Source organism: Dinoponera quadriceps, unplaced genomic scaffold (assembly GCF_001313825.1).
Source record: "Dinoponera quadriceps isolate SergipeBrazil2010 unplaced genomic scaffold, ASM131382v1 scaffold1056, whole genome shotgun sequence".
NCBI classification, from domain to species: domain Eukaryota; kingdom Metazoa; phylum Arthropoda; class Insecta; order Hymenoptera; family Formicidae; genus Dinoponera; species Dinoponera quadriceps.
Genome location: NW_014555131.1, coordinates 1 through 18,393, shown reverse-complemented (window position 1 = coordinate 18,393; position 18,393 = coordinate 1). Strand labels below are relative to the sequence as shown.

Here is an 18,393-nt window from a genome sequence, read left to right as displayed (position 1 = left end):
CGTCGATTTTCCAATTTAATATAGCTCCGTGCACGCACTAGTGTGAAAAGTAAAATGTGACGAACGGATGGCTCTCGGATGCATCATGCAATATCACGATATGACAACATGACGCATCTTCGTTTCACCAGCAAATTCGTCTTCGATCGGTACGGTTATACGGAGAAAAAAATTGGTTGTATTAACGGACGAACCAAATACGTTTTCGCTAAGGATTCTGGTCCTTCGCTGCAACTGTTCTTGTTCAATGACGTCGAAAGCGAGAAAATCTTGAGCGAGAATCCTTCATTGGCGTTTTCTCGCTTCTGACTTTATCAACCAATCCAATAAGCAAGAAATCATTGACACAATGTTATTTATTATCATATAATATTTTATAATATGTAACGTTTTCAAATATGTAGTTCTCGATGTTGCATAACGTCATTGTTAACAATATTTGATCGTAACATTAAAAAATATTTCCACACTACGATTTTAATATTTAAGAACATAATATTATCAAGTAACGGTTTGTAAAACATTGATAAAATACTGCGTCAAGATGTTTGTAAAATCTACATAAAATCAACGTTTCGAAGGATTGATTTAACGTTTCCTGCTTACTGGGAAGGACGGTGCAGCGAGGTGCCAAGGGCCCAAGAAGGGAACAGAATTTCTCTTTTACAAACCAACGGAATTCGCTTGTTGGGACCAAAAATTCCTTCCGTTTCAGCCAAAACGCATTCGGCTCGTTCGGTCGGTCACGTTAATTCAACCAATAACGTTCCTTCCCCGCGTACATCCGCGATTCTTCACGACGCCGACGAAAGCGCACCGAGTGATTATGCGTTCCGTCAGCGGCCAAATGGAAATGAACGGATGATGGAGCGGGATATACGATCCGAGCATGTCGATACTGTGCGATGACGTGCGATCGACGCCTAAAATCGAAGGACGACGACGACGACGAGGGCAACGAGGATGCGAGGAAAGAAGGGGGAGAGGGGAAGAGAGAGGAATGCATTCCCTTCGGATTCGGTCGTCGATCCATCCGGCGACGAACCACCGATGAAAGGCAGGATGCGGCCGGGACCGGACGTAACCAGCCCGGCATACGCAAGCAGTTCCAGAAACGAAGGAAACGCCGTCGTTGCCGTCGTCGTGATGACTTACACCCTATGTCGCGATCAAGATAATGTCGCCGCCGGCGCGCCTTCTAAGTCGACTGCTGAAACAGTCGTAATAGATACACGCCTTTTAGACGCGTCCACGAGGCGTTGCCACCTGTCGTAGCGCGTCGTGAGAGACGGTCGTGCACTTTACGACCGTAATTTTAACTCTCAATTCGCGCGAGCGACGCGTCATGGTCGGCATAGTCGGCGACGGGGGGACGCGAGGGGGCGACGTGACACGTATCGATTCTTGTTCCGCGTCACATTCGCGCGCGCTCGTCACTCTTCTGTTCCCGGAATGAAAGAATCTTTTGTTCTTGACCTATAGGTGAGAAATTGATTCATTGATTTTTCCGCCGTTTTGCCGTGTACACTTGGTATATCCTTAAATTCGTATTCAGGTCACACGTGACGCGCGCGTAGCGCCGCGATAATCATATCGAGAGAGTTTCACGCTGATGGTCCGGAGTCGAAGCGCAACGTCATGTGTTAACGATGTTCCTTTCACGCGTCAGTCCCTGCTGTGTAGCTTGGTGTAAGCTATGAGTTTACTTCTCTCGGAACTGATTGTGCAGAGAGAGAGAGAGAGAGAGAGCTAATTAGGAAATATTATAAATTTCAGACACCAGAGTGGAAGACTGTATAGCCACAAAATTTCCATCGGATAAACCGATTTAAACGATGTATCCGATTGTTATTTTTATCGCCCGATCAAGTTGCCGAGGAAACCTAACTGGAAAATTAATCACCCTTTGTACATCCGTTGTAATTTTCGCCGAATAAAGGCATGACTTGATCGGATGAAATGACGAAATGATCGGGCACTGTCGTGAAATCGATAGGCAAGTAAATCATCATAAATGAGTCGTCGATTAAGTAGAAATTCGCAACGAAATCCCGACGGAAACTGTCCCGTTCCCTGTATTTAACATCACGTCATGGCGCACACACTCTCGCTCGCGACAGTCCGGCGGAGTTCGTAGACCCAGCTGAGAGGACGTTATCTGACTCGTTGCGACACACTCGGGGGTGTGTGTGTGTGTGTGTGTGTGCATCGCGCGGAATTCAAGCGCGCGTTTTCCGCGCTGTAATAACTATCATCTGGGGGGGAAAAGTGGATCGAGAGCTTCGCATTCATTGTTAACGCTGCCATTTTTACGGCTCGCGTGCCGACACTCTTCACTTTACCGGCACAAATCGCCGATTCGCTCGCAATCACGCTCGCAATTATCGCAAACGCGTCATTAAGTCCGATGTCTTCCACCTGGCTCCGCGGAGTGAAAATTGAAAAATCGCTATTCCGTTAGCGTCGGCTATCGTTGCGCTTTCACGCAACGTTACACCGATACCTGGATCGAGCACGTGCGACGACGAACGATGATGATGACGACGATGACAACGGGGAACGAGAATCGGCGGACGGTTACGTCAACAGCCGGAATATTGATCGTTGTATTGGCAGAAGATCGTTTTCTCCCGGCGGCGTGTATATATGTATGTACGTGCCGCGTTATGTGCCGCGTGTCGTCAGTTATCGAAACAATAGGACGGTACCCGCCGTCCTCCTCCGATTCACCGCCATTCGGTTTCCTCCTTCGCGCCGTCCTGCGAGAGAGACGACGACTCTCCTGGCGATCCCCTCTCTGTCAGTGCGTGCTTCACCCTCGCGGATGACACTTTGTCCCGAGCGGATGCATCCTCCCGCTCGATACTCCGTTTTCACACAAACAAACGAAACTTTCCTCAAATTCCGCTCGTTTCTTCCCGATCCGAAAAATTAAACGCAAGCGGTACTTACCTTACGAAAAGGAGAAACGGCGCTCCCCTCGTTTCTCGCCGGCGTGAATTCGGCATTCTTAAGTTCGCGGGATCGAAGCGAATATAATCGATCTTCGCGAGGGGAATTCGCGCGTCGCAAATGGATCGAGCGTGCGGTGGAAGAAACGTCCGGCCGTCGGTGAGGTCGTTCGCGCGGATTTTCGCGAAGGAATGAACAAAGGTGACATGCCGGACTCTGGTGGTATTTAAACCAGTACGCAGTGCGTGTCGCGCCTTCGACCGGCGAGAGGTTTTCGGCCGGCTGATTGTCGACGGTTCGGCGAAATCGTTCACGATGAACGCCGAGGAAGTTAAAGTGGGCTGCTTTCAAATGGTGCTGGTGCTGCTGCTCGGGATAAACTATGTCATCGTAGCCATGAGCCACGCGCTACCGGCCTTTCATAATTACACGCCGAAATTCTACTGCCAGGTGAGAAGCCACGCACGGAGGAAGGAAATTTTGCTGGAACAGCAAATGTTTGCCAATATGGTGATGGCAAACGAAAAATTTGTTTGGACAGCAGAAAGATTTGTTGAGAGTAACTGTCCGTATATCCGGCAAATAAGCAACTAATAAAATAATCTTAGCAAATCTTTCTGTTGTCCAAACAAATTTTTTGCTGTTTAAACAGATTTTTCTTTGCTGTCACTGTATTGACGAGCATTTGCTCTTCTAGCAAAATTTCTTCCCTCCGTGCGCACGAGACGAAACGCGCAGACCTGTCGTCTTGATACGGCACGAGGCAAAATTCTTGTCTAGTTCAATTGAATAAACAATTAAACTGAGCGAAAGTGACTGACACAAATTAAATGTAACGGCGCGTGAAAATTACTCAGAATCGCTGATATATCGATCAATCTAAGGGAAAGTGCAAATGACTTGCGAGAGAGAATAAACACAACATTTTAAACGGAGACGTTAAACTGAGACAAAATACACATATCGATTAATTAATAATTATCTTTTGTTAAATATTTTACATTTTTGTCAAACATTTTAGTTAAGCAATTACATTCGAGAAAAATACGTATATAATTACGAAACCTATCTATGAAGTATAAATATCTGAGAGTGAATTATTGAAGGGGTTCTGCGAGATGTGAAAAAATGTGAAAATTCTGCGGAAAGCTGAGCCGCAGCTCAGGACGCGACGCTACATCGGAGGGTCCATTTGCGTGCTTCCAGACGAAGAATTCGACGAGTAGGAGCTACGGCTGCCAAGACGTCGCGAATTCATCGATCGACGCCAACGTAACTTTCGCGTCGCCGGAAGTGTCGGCTCTCGCCTCCTGTTCCGGCGAGTATCGCTTTGTGACGGAGTTCGCCGAGAGCAGCGTGGTCACCGAATGGGGTTTGGTGTGCGAGAAACGGTATCTGTCTCACCTCGGGCCGACCGCTTACTACACCGGGGTGATCTTGGGCGCGTGTATCGCCGGATTTCTCGCCGATCGTATCGGCAGACTTCCCGTTCAAGCGATCTGCCTGTATGCGCAGGGGACGATGGCGGTGGCACTCTACATCGTGCAGGTGAGAGAGAGAGAGAGAGAGAGAGAGATACGCTCAACAGTTGCCGCAATGGATTACAGTCAATTAAGCGCTCGATGACGCTTTTCAAGATCTCGAGAAAGTTGCTCCTCAGAGTCGAACGATTTAAATATGGCTCAGTTTTCCTCACCGAGTGGTTTATAAGACCACTTTTGCGCGCGATCCTTTGATTACAACGAGTAAAAAGTCTTCTCCGTTTCATATACGAACCACCTCGCGGCTCGTTGTCATTCGTCTGATACTCGAATAAGAGAATTAGAGAGAGAGAGAGAGAGAGAGAGAGGGACCGGGAGAAGAAATGACACATCGACACGCGGAGTAACTCGTGCGAGGATTCAAGCTGAAGGACACTGACAAGATTTTTCACCTCAGAGTTACCCCGCCTTCCTGGCGCTGCGCGGTCTTCAAGGGGTGTTCGTCCAGGGCCTGCAGAACTCCACGTACATCCTCTCTCTGGAACTATTCCCGGCGCGATCGCGCACCCTCGTCGCGCTGATCATGCAGATCTCCTGGTCGATCGGCCTTGTGCTGCTCGCGACGCTCAGCTACGTGATTCCGGACTGGCGGATTTTGCAGCTCGCCGTCTCCGTGCCCACCGCGATCACCGTGCTGTACATTTGGTAAGAAGGAAGAGACTCAACGGAACGTGTCCGAAATACGTGTCTAAGGGACACGTGTGGAGGAGAACGTTTCGAAAGCTCTCAGCTGATGTCACAACGTTACGTCTTTACAGATGAGAGAAATGAAATTCGAAACATTTAAACGTACGCAAACAAGATACATACAAAATAACTTATATTTATTATTATTTCTTTACTATTTTATTAATTATATTATTTATTGTATTATTAATTTACGTTTATAATTTTTCACTGTTAATTTGTATTTATCATTTTTTATGCATACATACTTTGGTGATTTTTACATTATATTTTAATATATTGTATTTTATTACACAAAGGATTTTGTTTTAATAGGATTATACCGGAGTCGCCGAGGTGGCTACTCGCAAGAGGCAAATCGACGGAGGCCGACATGGCGCTCGAGAGAATCGCGAAATATAACAGCTGCTGTATCAGGACGCGAAAGGAGGAGATGGCTGAACGGGAGGCATGCGTGAAAAGTAACACGACGCCGATAAAACCGGAGAGGAAGTCGCGCGTCAGCAGCGCCGATCTACAGAGAGCGAGATCCGATGAAAATCAACGAGAAGAAGCCACGAATCTGCTAAACGGATCGGAACCGGAGCAAAAAGGCAAACTGACTTTTAGTACACGCGAATTTCTATACGAGGCAATAATAATAAAATGAAAGATTCCACTCGAGCGAGAATTAATTTTCTCTCTCTCTCTCTTTCTCTCTCAATCGGTGATTCGAGAACGCTTTGTGTTCGTGGACGATCTTGATTTGATGGTAATCCGATAAATTGATACCACAGACCGAGTTTCTGGAGCGAAACCGACGGGCGCGGAGGACAGATCCGCCAACGTGGAATTACGTCGGGAGACGCGACTTTCCACACAGGATGTCGACAACTCGAGGAATCTGCCATCGAGCTCGAAATGCGACAGAAGAAGATCCGAGGTTGCGACCTCGCGATCGGGGTGCGATCAGAGGGTCTCTCTGAGAGCTGCGGAGGAGGTGGTGCTCCGTAGGGCGAAGAAGGAGAGGGCGAGCGAGAACGCGGGGAAGTCGGAGAGTCCCAGCGAGGAACGAGCCACGAGCAAGGCGAGCTCGATGTTCAAGGACTCGTTCCGATCGTCAACGTTGAGAAAATACGGCGTGATAATGATTTGTCAGTGGTAAGAAACCGCTTCTGGAAATTGTCCTCACCCGAGCAGAGTTGCAATTTTCGATACAGTCTGCAGCAGCGCGTGAGGGCACACCAGCGAGCGGCCGTGTCCGTGTGCGCTTCGGCCAGCTTCGGGCGGTGGAAGAGCGCGGACACACAATCTGCTGCTGTCTCTTTCCTTCCCGAGGCTACAGCCACAGCAGATACGTCCGCGCTCTTCCACCGCTCGAAGCCGGCCGAAGCGCCGAGCGCACACCGACATGGCCGCTCGCTGGTGTGGGTATCCCCCTCATGCGCTGCTACCAGTATATCGAACGTTGCAACTCTGCTCCCGAGCTCCGATTTTTCTTCCAATTTCTTCCTCCTTTCGGCGCGTATCTTGGGGACAGGATTTTCCCATCTCAAAGTCTCGCGACAACTTTCAAGGTTGACCTCCGCGATGGCTTACGGCATACTCGACGATCTCGCGCCCAACATCCCGATCAACAGGTACATCACGTTCATCCTCGGCGGAGTCCTGGAGATGGCGACGTACACGTTCGTGTACGTCGTGCTGACCAGATACGGCAGACGAGTGCCCATGTGTATATACCAGTCCTTCAATGGTGTCATTTGTATCTTGATGGCGGCCTTTCTCATTCTTATCAACGCCACCGCACCGTGGACAGGTACGTGGACGCACTAAGCGGGGTGCTTTCCCCTCTTACAAATTGAACTTCGCCGGGCGGTCTTTCAACTCGCGCCACCCAACGTTGGAGCCATCCCGTGGCTCACGGTTGAAATTTTTATATCCGTATATTCATATTTCCCTTCCGAAAACGCACTTTGCATCAATGAATATACGCGCACTTCACATCGTTCAGCTTGGTCTCGTGAGTTGAGTTTCATGAATGAATTCCGCGAAAAGCTCGAATTTTCGCAAGGGAAGAGATTGTGTGGAAGAACGCGTCTTTTCCCTTTCCGATATTCAGTAGTCATTAGTATTAAAATTTTCAGTGATATTCGCATATTATTTCTAATATTCGGCGTGACAGTTATTTAACTTTAGATCGAGATTCAAGTTCAATTAACGCGACAGAGGCTGCGTTTGTAAAAGCAACCTGAAAAACGATTTAGTAACTTCCACGATGCACGTTTACGTGAACAACGTAGAACTAGTTTAACCCTTTCGCGACGGAGTGCTCTGGAAAGAGTTGCGCTCTAAGCAGCCGATGCCAGATCGACCGCGCGGACCAAATACGCGAGTCGTTCCGAACGCAGTGTGTATATAATATTTGACTATGTAAAAAAAACCTTTGCACAAGAAGCGTATGCTGCTAGCACGTCAAAAACAACTTAATGGACATTAATGGCAGTTGTTGATAACAAACGAACAGCGCCTTCGTACGAAAAGAGCGGCTCCGGATGGGCGCCATCTGGCGCTGTTCGTTCACCGCGGGTAAATTTGCCTGAGCGCCGAACGGCGCTGTTCGCTGAGAATGAGCATCTATAGCTGAGCGCCTAAAGGCGCTGTTCGCCGCGAAAGGGTTAAGGTAAACCAGTTTAAGTTGTCCAACTATTTTCTTAGGAATTCTTCTAAATTTTACTTGCGTATTGATGAAAATACTATTTATATGTTTGTAATGTTAAGAAAACGATCGATTATTCGCAAATTGAGATAACTGAACTTCACAATTGAAAATGACACTTTTTATATGTGTTCCTTAATGTCCTATTTTTAATTTCTTTTAAACCACATTTAAGATTTGAATGAAAAAAAAACTACTGTGATATTAAAAACTAATATAGAGACATATTATATAAAAATTTCAAAATGTTTGACCTCTTTTTTTGAAGATATAGCCATTTAAAATAGCCAGGAAATTTATAATTTTATAGTAACTTACTAGTTTACTATAAATACAATATTATAATAAAATTTTATTTATAGTAACATCCACGATANTATATATATATATATATTAGCTCAACTGACGTATAAATAAAGTATTAATAGGAAAAATAAAAAATAAATAATATTGCCATGTTTGTAATATTGCGCATATATATGTCTTAATTTCGTTCAAAATTAACGTTTATTAACTAATTAAATAAAATAAATTATACGAATATCTTTTTTTTCAATAAATAAACTTATGAAGAGCCTTTTAAATATTGCTAATTGAAAATTCAGTATTCTACGGACCAATTACCTTGATAATTTCTACTGGTACAATCGATATTACATGTCGTATAAATAATTATAATTATGCCATATGTGTGTGTGTGTGTGTGTGTGCGTGTGTGCGCGCGCGCGCGCGCGTGTGTGTGTGTGTGTGTGTGTGTGACGTGTAACACTAGCAGTCGCAGTTACGATACTTTATCACGGTTTTACGCTGATCGTGCAAACATAGATTACTAGGTGTTACTAATCTGATTGTAAGTTGCTCTGTAAACAGAGCTAGAATCTTTTCAAGCCACATGTCTCGTAGAAAATATGTGGCAGATATATTTTAACTTAAGTAAACTCTCTCGTTTCAGATCTCATGAAAACGATAGTATTGCTACTTGGCAAAGTAATCGTCACGGGTACCATCTCCATCACCTACTTGCATACTGTTGAGACATCCCCAACGGTGATACGAGGCAGTAGCCTGGGTTTGTGCGTGATGTTTTCGAAAATCGGTGGACTAAGCATGTCGCATTTGCTATTATCGGTACGCCGTTGATTCTCCTATTCGGAGCTTCTGATTCATTTTTAAACACGTTGTTTCTGTTTAGTAAACGAGCTCTCTCTCTCTCTCTCTCTCTCTCTCTCTCTCTCTCTCTCTCTCTCTCTCTCTCTTTCTCTCTCTTTTAGTTCGTATCAGTCTCGTTTCTATGAACTGAGAAAAACGCCGGGAATATTTCCACCGACCAACTAATACAGAAACAAATATTAACGATGCAAAAATTATTTGTTCAGGGACAGTACATATCACTTCCGGTACAATTAGTAATCATTGGCATATTGTGCATCGTCTCCGGTGCTCTGGCTCTGATTTTACCGGAGACATCGGGTAGAATTCTGCCGGATTGTGTGGCGGACGTGGAAAATATGCTCGACGATTGCGGTAAGAGAAACGACTGTATTAATATGGAGAACGATACTAAGGAAGATCTGATGGAGAGGCAAATACTGAGGGACAAGCTCTTCTCGGAGGAATGGGTGGACGCCGGCAATGGGATTCTAGTGAATTTTTCGGAAATTAAAAGCACAGAGTAAAGCCGAGACGGCTTTGCGCATAGAATCTTTCGCCAACTCACTCGGTGTTATCAAACCGCTCTTCACTCGTACGAAACCTCGACCGATGCAGTAAAAGATTAGTTTTATTTTTATTAAATGGATATCGATTACGTATATGTGCTATATGAGTATCGTACATAAATCGAGCGATATGTGGTACTATTATATTTATAACAATAGTATTTATTTTGATGTTATGCGTAAGAAAGTAACGTAACGTAGATGAGAGCGTATTTAAGAGAAGACTCAGGATAACTAAATGACAGAGATCAAGCCCGCACTTCCATCGCGAAGTTGTGTGTAATACATGTGATATGGTTACTTTTGAATTTAATATAGTATATAATCGTAATTTGGTAGCGACTTATAAGTGGACGTTTGTCAAAGTATACGAATAATTGTGTTCTTCATATTCTGAAATATTATAAATCCAAGTATATACACATATAACAATTGATGTAACAAGACTGAGCGTTAGGGAGAAATACATATCTTCGATGCGGATATTCTTTTCCCGATTACACTCCCAGAGGCTGAAATACTATGCGAGAAAGAGAGCCACGATCTGAGGTTGTATAAAAAAGATGGAAAAAAAACTTATTTCATTCATGAGCTATCACAGTCAAGCAAATTAGTCCTAACAAGGAACCGTCATATATAAGAAGAAAAAAAAAGAAAGAAGGAAAACATGAAATATTTCAACTCTATTTTAAATATGCTATGCTATCAACACGCACGACGAACATTATTAAAGCTACGAATTCTAGGGAACCTTGGGCTGCACGATGCCATTGTTCTGAGAATTGGTGTGTTGCGTTTGCTCCGCAGCTGTTTGTAAGAGCCTCGTCCGGCGTCTCGTGTAGTGCTGCCACAGCAGGATCTGTTGATCGTCGATAAACTTTGTGCACTGAGAATTCACAACTTCCCGCCTGAAGTGTTCATACTGCAGCAAATCCAAGAAGTATAGGCACATAGGATATTTCAAGTACTTGGCATACTCAGGTTCTTTCCAATACAACAAGTACTTCAAGTAATTGATGAATGGAACCTCCTTGAAGTAGCCACGTTGTGCCAGAACTGTAATTACACGTATCGGGAATTAAGGGAATCCTTTGTTGCAAGAAGCGAACTAAGTATGTGGACAAACAGTTTACGCTTACAATTGAGATAATTTGGATTGGCGAGACTCTGTACAAATTCTAGTTCGATCTGAAACCGTATACGTTGCTGATCGTCTGTCTCCGGTGCGCCTGAAATGTAAATTCCTCCGAGTTACTATTTGCTTGTTTTGCCACGGGAATTCCGTTAATTAACCGTAAAACAATTGTGACGGAATCACACGAAATTGTTATATTAGTAACATTTGTATCGCTAAATCAAAACATTTTATATCTAACGTCAAATAAGGAAAAAAGGAGAATATATTTTTCGGGATCAGCTTTAAATCAAAAGCTGTTATAAAGCTGTTGTAAATTTGTAACACGAGGAGGTTAGTTTAGGTTAGGATTGGAGTAATAATGATGTAACTGCGAGTAACTTACCGTTCATCCCAATAAAAGATGGTTTTCTGCCTTTCATGAGCCCCGGAGGATCATCTAATCGGTTCATAGTACATCAATTTCCGCAAATCGGATATTCGATATGCGCTTTGTTGTTGCACTCAACGGGAAGAACAACTTGGACGCGCTTCAACGCAGAGTTGCAATCGCCACCTGCGTCAGATTGTAGTTGCTCACAGGTATACCGATTGCAGCGCCGAAGTCGGCCAATTAGGGCTTCCGATTCTTCATTGCCAATACCGAAAATTTATAGGCCGGTATTCATAGTTGGATCTAAAGCGGAATCTACAATGAGAATTTAAACTCTAAGCCTTATAGAAATTGACCAATCTCAGTCGAATGTGAAAAGACTAATCGGCTGCGATTGGTCAATTTATTAAGGCTTAGGGCTTAAAGCACTTATTGTAGGCCGGGATTAAGTTTATTACTCGTACGAATAATAAAATGAGCAGTAATAATTTATTACTGGCCAATTTATTATAGGCAGTAATACTTTTGTAAGGGGAATACAGCAAACGATTTATGAACGAATATCTAACTTAAAAGCCGCGTAATATACCATCTAATTACGAACAAATGCTACCAATGTGCTAATCATTTGTATGAAATTTGCTGGCATATACTACTAAATAAATGATTCTATAAGTAATCGCTAGTATTCGTCATTTAATAATGAAAATATTAAGGAAGGTCACGATATCTACAGGGACCATAATATCATCTTCTCCTCTCCTATCAATTATCTATTTATATCATTGCGTGTATACGTATAATAATTTTTTATATTATACGTATATATTTTATATTATACATATAATAATTATTTCTACAGTTGTTACGACTCGCAATTTGACAATTCAACAAGATTAATTAATAATCTCTCATTAAGGAAATTATATACTAATGTAATATAAAAGAACTTGCAGAGAGAAGAGGAAACAATCGGAGAAAGGAGGGGGGGGGAGAGAGAGAGAAAGAGAGAGATTGATTAACTATACTTAAAATAATAACAGATTGTAACTCTAGGTTACTTGTATATTATTATTCTTCCATAGTATACCAGCAGTGGCGTAGCTAGAAAAAAGTTTTGAGATGCTGTAAATGGACGACTAAAAAAAGATAATTTGAAATCTTAAAAATTGTTGTTTTCTTTCTTTCATTAATCCAATTTCGTCATCCAATTATTTCATTTTAAAATAATATTTATCTCATTAATTAAATTAATATTTTTGAGTGTAATTTCGTTCTCTCTCTCTCTCTCTCTCTCTCTCTCTCTCTCTCTCTCTCTGTTGCTCATTAGCTAATTAAAAAAAAAAAATATTGAGAATTTCGCGGGGCTGCACCCCCCCTCCCCCTTGGCTGCGTCATTGCCAATAATTACATACCAATAACCTTGTTGCTGTAAGTCTGTCTAGTTTCTTCCGCATATAGGTATAATTGTAAGTCTGTCTAGTTTCTTCTGCATATAGGTATAATTGTAACATTAAGTAAAGTAATTTGTTTGCTACATTAGCATAATTATATATTCACATATATGCATATCACTACTTCTTATGTCACGACCTGTTTTGCGCCTTGAAACAGAAACCATATAATTTTTGCGCGTAGTAATGCTTTGGACATTCGATAGAAAAGATGGACAATAGGTTTCACAATTTTTCGAACGAACAAAAACGTCTTTCACCTGAACCACATATTCAGACACAGGATTTAATTTATAATTATATAATAAAGTGAGTGAAGATTTCTTTTTCGCCTTTAATCGTCTTTGAATCTACATTTAAACAATTTCCTCCTGAGTTTTATCTTGCTTGCTCTGATATTTTACACAGATCTCTTAGGATTTAAAAATCCCGTTTGACCACTTTCTCATTCACGAATTATTTGTCACACCGCTCAATTCGTATATAAATATATGTATATATATATGTGCGTGCGTGTGTGCGTGCGTGTGTGTGCGTGCGTGCGTGCGTGCGTGTGCGTGTGGACTCGGCAAAAAGGACTCGGCAAAAAGGACTCGGCATATATATATGTACACACACACACGCGCGCGCGCGAGTGTGTGTACATATATATATGCCGAGTCCTTTTTCTATGAATTCAGTAACATCGTTGTGAAAATACGGAGTGGATCGAAACATTGATATTCCTACGACTGTATCGTCATACATCTTTTACTACTATTTGCTTTTCTCTTCTAATTACAATTAGTTATCTATCACGTACGTACGAGTACGCATAATGTGCGTGTTTTCTTTTAAAGTACATCTAATTCAATATTGTCCTAAATTTGTGGCGCTTTCCAAATTATGCACCATAATTCAGACATTAATCGAAGACATTTATATAATATTAATTCATTGATGCCTATTAGAGTCACTGTTTTTCGTTAAACTTGTTAAGTGCAAGTAACGTAAGATTGTTTTTAATTTGTTCCATTGAACGATTGTTATGATAGTTAAGAAAAGATTGGGAACACCATGTCTTTAAACAAGAGGATATCCTACGAGGAAGAAAAGAGAAAAAATCCCGAACTAAAGGATTCTGATATACAATTGCTGAAGGATTGGTGCGCGAAACAGCCGCATCTACCGAAGATCATGGACAGCGAGTACGCGTTGTTCCTGCACAGCAATTATTATCTTATGGAACCTACCAAGTGCACCATCGAGCAATATTACACAGCCAGAACTCATTTGCCTGAATTCTTCTCCGACAGAGATCCGCTCGGAACGATGCAATTACGAGAGGCGTTCAAAGTCACGTAAGAATTCTCAGATGGCCCTAATTATCGCGCGACTTGCATATACATGAGAACCACGCTTGATTTCTCGTACAAGCGCTTTCGTACAAGCGAAATTTGTATTACGTGACGCTTGCAAATAAAACCGCAGCCAGCACAATTTTGTCGCATCTGTTATTATTATTATTGAAATTAACGCTTCTAATTATTCACACTGATTGGATTGTAACGTCGGATTACGTCACACATATAGTAAATTTAACGTGATCAATTTTCTTCCCAGGAAGTCGGTACTGGCAAAAAATTAATTTTGTCAACCCGGGGAAAGAAAAAGATCGCGTATGAAATTTGCCCATATATTACTATATGTAATCATTTATGTCCACAACGAAAAAATATTGTTGTTTACAAATTACATGCGAATACAATCGAAATAAATGCTTCTGGCTACTTGTGCCTCTGACAGCGCATGATATCGACATTCAATTATTAAACGGCATAACATCATTTTTTTCGTACGGACATGATCATATATGTAACAACATGTATGGGCAAAATTCATATACGATTTTATATAATCATATATAATAATTTTTCCCCAAATGATTATATGTAATCATATATAATAATTTTTCCCCAAATTTTTCATTCAATCGCGGATTAATAAGCATTTAAGTTTTTTGCTAAAGTGCGCATATAACACTGGAGATGCGGACGAAGGAAGGATACAAGATTGTCTATTCAAGATTAATAGATTATGAGCCATCGCACTTCGTTTACAATGATACTATGAAATACTTCGCCATGGTGACGGATTTGTGGCTGTATAAGGAGGGCACCGCCAAAGGCCACATTATTATCATTGACATGGATAAGGTCTCTTTCGCCCATGCCGGCCGTCTTAGCCCCTTGGGAATCAAGAAGTTCCTGTATTACTTGCAGGAATCCATACCAATCAGACTCAAGGCTCTTCATTTTATCAATACCAACGCGGTGATGGATATCATTCTAGCGATGATGAAGCCATTTATGAAGAAGGAATTGATGGACGTGGTAAGGACAGATATTATGCTTCATAGTTAAAATCAGAGGGAGATCCTCAAGCAAGCCCGTTCGAGTAAATTTTCCTCTCGAAAGTTTTATCCGAAACTCGGTCGCCGAAAATTCGACGACGATTATTTTCGTCAAAGAATCTAGATTTCTCTAACGATGTTGATGTCACTATTTTGTATTATTGCTAGAATTTTATCGGTGTAACTTGCTCTGATACTTTCAGTTGCATATTCATACCACGAACGATACGCTGGCAAAGTTCATACCGGTGGAAGCGCTTCCGTGCGATTGCGGAGGGAAGAGCAGACCATTGAAGGAACAGCAGGAGGAGCAACTAAAAGATATCGAGAATCATCGTGAATGGTTTCTGAAGGATGAGGCCTTGAATCGTGTGAATGAGGCCCTGAGAGTTGGGAACAGTAAATCGGCAACGGATCTCTTCGGGGTCGAAGGAAGTTTCAAGAAACTCGAAATAGATTGATTTACACCAACCTCTTCAAACAAAATCCTAAGTAGAAGAAAAAGTCACAATAACGTCAAAATAACAGTAAAACAGCTTTCAAAGATAATTTTTATCGTGATTTATTTGTGAGGAATAGTTGCGTTCCGATATTTTACTACTAGTATTAAAAATTTACTGTACACGTTTCACAATTTACAGTACAATACACTTTTCAAAATTTTACGTTAATATTGCGAAATCATAGTAAAATAAAAAAAGAGAACTCTTTTTTCATCATTGCATATTTCATAATAAGCTTTATTGCAATTTTAAGTATCTTATTATTTTCTTAAAACTATATACATACTACTATTAAAACATAAATTAACTTACATTTATCGAATAATTTATTACAAATGATTAACCATACCTTTCTGCATGTTGAAAAGTCCAATATCTCTTTAAGGGCGTTCTACTACAATGCCTCATGAGTAAGAAAGTTATTGACAAGTCCTAATGCAATTGCGAAGAAATCAAATTATCGTTCTATTTAAAATATTAAATGACATCATTTTGATTTTCTATAAACGATTACTTTTTAACGTCATCTTGGTGCCATTTTATCTTTTATATGACTTTTTCTTCCGTTTCGGATGCTGCCGATAAATGTTTTAAATATTGATCGAAATATATCTATTGCAAAATTATTTCAAACGTATAATTAATACCACGCACACAATAGTAATACATGTAATTCAATAAATAAAAGCTTGTGTGTTTATAACGTAGAAATTAAGGAAAATATCAAATGTAGCAAAAATCCAAAATTTACGATTCATTTATCGTAATTGACAATATTTTGCGAAAGAATTAAGTTTGCCCGATCGAACGTTTCACGCAACGGCCACAATACGAATGCAAATATTGCAAACCATCAGAGGGCAGGCGTACTTTATTTATGATATTTATTTATAATACTATTATATGTTGCACACTGTGTTTAATATACATGAAATTATTGTACAAAAATTGATAACTTTTCTCTGATTTTTATGATAATATCTTAATATTGATGTAATAATATAAAACCATGATCTGCTACTATGAATATGTGAGCAAAATAGTAGTCGCTGCATTGTTATATAAGCGAAACACTCTTAAACTTCAAACCTCTAATTACCTTCTCACGATATGCATCACTGCATCACTCAAGTCGCTACGAGAATGAAAAAGACCTGAGTGTGTTGTTTTGATAAACATCCGACGATGAGAAAATATGACGGCAGGATTAAATGATAATATAAGTCGTTTGATATTAAATATTGATATGACACTATTGGATACGTTCCAAGTTGCGTTGAGAAAAATATTCAAATCGTTGAATTGAAACCAAGTGTATACCAAGGACTTTGAAAAATGAATGAGAAAGTACGGAAACGAAGTAAAGATAATTTCTGAATTACGATTAACAACGGAACAAAGTTACGGTAGAAATTATATATGCAGAGATAAAGTAGAATGTGATTTTACAAATTTAAATGATGTTTGAACGGATTTTGGAAACAGCCACCACTTAGCAGCCACAAGTAGGATGACGCAATTCAAAGTCTAATAGACGACGATAGAGAACGTGATCTTTGAAAGTTGAACAATTTTAGACAAAACATATCATTAGCATATAAAAAGGTTGGAATTGAAAGGAGACGAGGAGAGAGGGGAGAGGAAGGGAGGGAGGGAAAGAAAGAGAGAGAGAGAGAGAGAGAGAGAGACAAAACACAATTATGTTATTTTGTTAAAAGCAGCTTGTAATTTAAAATATTGAATGTTTTGGAGAAATATAGTAATATTGAAAAGAATTAAAATATGTTAAAAAAAGAAACACAAAGTATTACAAAAATTAATTAATAAAATAATCAAAATTAATTTACGATAAATTAGTGAAGCACTTCTTAGCGCCATTCGTGATATTTACATAATGTATCAACAGATTTAAATCAGATTTTCCTAGATGATTGAGCACAAGGAGTCTTGCGCAATCATTAGGTATTCACGAAAGCGACGTACAGCTTTCTCAAACGTCTCAAACGGCCGCACATTCTCCTTTGGACATCAGTGACTAAACGACTGACTTCGTGTATTGCAGTAATATTTCGTGCTGTGTTTAAAGTGGTTACAAGATAAACTCATATGTAACTATTTAAAAAATATTAATATACATATAATTTAATTTTCTCTTTAAATAAAAGTAATATTTAATTTTTTAAAAGATCGTTTATAATATTAACTAAATAATAACTGTGTCATCTGAAACCATTTGTGGAAGAAAATTAGTGTGAGAAGAAAATTGTTAGTTCGAGGAACTAACAATTTTAGCTTATATAACAATTAAAAACTATATATTGATTATTATGTAATAATTATATAATAATATATAATAATTAAGAACTGAAATGTTTTAAGAACATAATTATTATCGTGACTTGTGGTTTACAAAAACAAATATATATGAAAATTATCGGTGTTTAACTTGTATGTAGCTAACCGTAATTTCGGAAATATGTTAATAGCGCGACAGCGCGATAAAGATAGAGACATAATTTCATATCTTTTGATGACATTTGTTATATCTTATTAACTTGCTATTGTTGTCATTACCGCAAATAATTGTGCATTTCACCAAATATATATAGACATTGCCAATGCACAGTACAGAAAACGGTAGGAAGTTGATAGATTAATTCCACTCGCATAAATTCAAAGTGAAAGTCCATGCTAATAATAGCTTTACATTGGCAAATATTTGTGTTATTTTCTTTTTCTACAATACGTGATTGTTGGTCAAAAGTGAATTTCAGATAAAACTGTGGAAAACAAACTTAAATTTTGCAGCAATGGTGGAAAACATGATGCCGATGCGATATGTCGGTATGGAAGAAGAATTTAAACGGAATCCGGAGCTGAAGATGTCGGACCTGCAAATGTTGAAGGACTGGATGGATAAACAGCCGCATCTGCCGGATA

General features: G+C 40.3%; 3 protein-coding genes across 4 annotated transcripts; 2 read left to right on the top strand and 1 right to left on the bottom strand.

Moving 5' to 3' along the window:
* The first annotated feature begins 439 nt into the window (after nucleotides 1–439).
* Nucleotides 440–10,079, top strand: LOC106743042 (solute carrier family 22 member 6-A-like). 2 transcript variants are annotated; one of them, XM_014616534.1, is made up of 9 exons: nucleotides 440–1,482; nucleotides 1,556–3,402; nucleotides 4,159–4,500; nucleotides 4,891–5,138; nucleotides 5,496–5,773; nucleotides 5,957–6,320; nucleotides 6,737–6,978; nucleotides 8,831–9,006; nucleotides 9,255–10,079. In XM_014616534.1, the coding sequence occupies exons 2-9, from the start codon at nucleotides 3,268–3,270 to the stop codon at nucleotides 9,552–9,554; spliced, it is 2,085 nt and encodes a 694-aa protein (XP_014472020.1). In that variant the 5' UTR covers nucleotides 440–1,482; nucleotides 1,556–3,267; the 3' UTR covers nucleotides 9,555–10,079. The 2 variants fall into 2 exon arrangements, with proteins under 2 accessions (XP_014472020.1, XP_014472019.1); XM_014616533.1 differs by having other exon boundaries at nucleotides 440–1,689; nucleotides 1,777–3,402.
* Nucleotides 9,641–11,304, bottom strand: LOC106743043 (mediator of RNA polymerase II transcription subunit 31-A). The gene is made up of 3 exons (XM_014616535.1): nucleotides 11,117–11,304; nucleotides 10,736–10,825; nucleotides 9,641–10,652 (listed from the first exon to the last, which is right to left on the bottom strand). The coding sequence occupies exons 1-3, from the start codon at nucleotides 11,181–11,183 to the stop codon at nucleotides 10,339–10,341; spliced, it is 471 nt and encodes a 156-aa protein (XP_014472021.1). The 5' UTR covers nucleotides 11,184–11,304; the 3' UTR covers nucleotides 9,641–10,338.
* Nucleotides 11,305–13,268: 1,964 nt separating this feature from the next.
* On the top strand, nucleotides 13,269–15,624 carry LOC106743038 (alpha-tocopherol transfer protein-like). Its single transcript, XM_014616524.1, has 4 exons — nucleotides 13,269–13,356; nucleotides 13,593–13,898; nucleotides 14,567–14,930; nucleotides 15,154–15,624. The coding sequence occupies exons 2-4, from the start codon at nucleotides 13,615–13,617 to the stop codon at nucleotides 15,409–15,411; spliced, it is 906 nt and encodes a 301-aa protein (XP_014472010.1). The 5' UTR covers nucleotides 13,269–13,356; nucleotides 13,593–13,614; the 3' UTR covers nucleotides 15,412–15,624.
* Nucleotides 15,625–18,393: the final 2,769 nt, after the last annotated feature.

Coding starts and splice junctions, on each gene's coding strand:
- LOC106743042 (XM_014616534.1), top strand. CDS start 3,268: ATGAACGCCGAGGAAGTTAAAGTGGGCTGCTTTCAAATGGTGCTGGTG. Junction 5,139..5,495: donor ATCACCGTGCTGTACATTTG/GTAAGAAGGAAG, acceptor TTGTTTTAATAG/GATTATACCGGAGTCGCCGA. Junction 5,774..5,956: donor ATCGGAACCGGAGCAAAAAG/GCAAACTGACTT, acceptor TTGATACCACAG/ACCGAGTTTCTGGAGCGAAA.
- LOC106743043 (XM_014616535.1), bottom strand. CDS start 11,183: ATGAACCGATTAGATGATCCTCCGGGGCTCATGAAAGGCAGAAAACCA. Junction 10,826..11,116: donor ATCTTTTATTGGGATGAACG/GTAAGTTACTCG, acceptor TTTACATTTCAG/GCGCACCGGAGACAGACGAT. Junction 10,653..10,735: donor CAATCCAAATTATCTCAATT/GTAAGCGTAAAC, acceptor GTGTAATTACAG/TTCTGGCACAACGTGGCTAC.
- LOC106743038 (XM_014616524.1), top strand. CDS start 13,615: ATGTCTTTAAACAAGAGGATATCCTACGAGGAAGAAAAGAGAAAAAAT. Junction 13,899..14,566: donor CGAGAGGCGTTCAAAGTCAC/GTAAGAATTCTC, acceptor TTTTTGCTAAAG/TGCGCATATAACACTGGAGA. Junction 14,931..15,153: donor AGAAGGAATTGATGGACGTG/GTAAGGACAGAT, acceptor TGATACTTTCAG/TTGCATATTCATACCACGAA.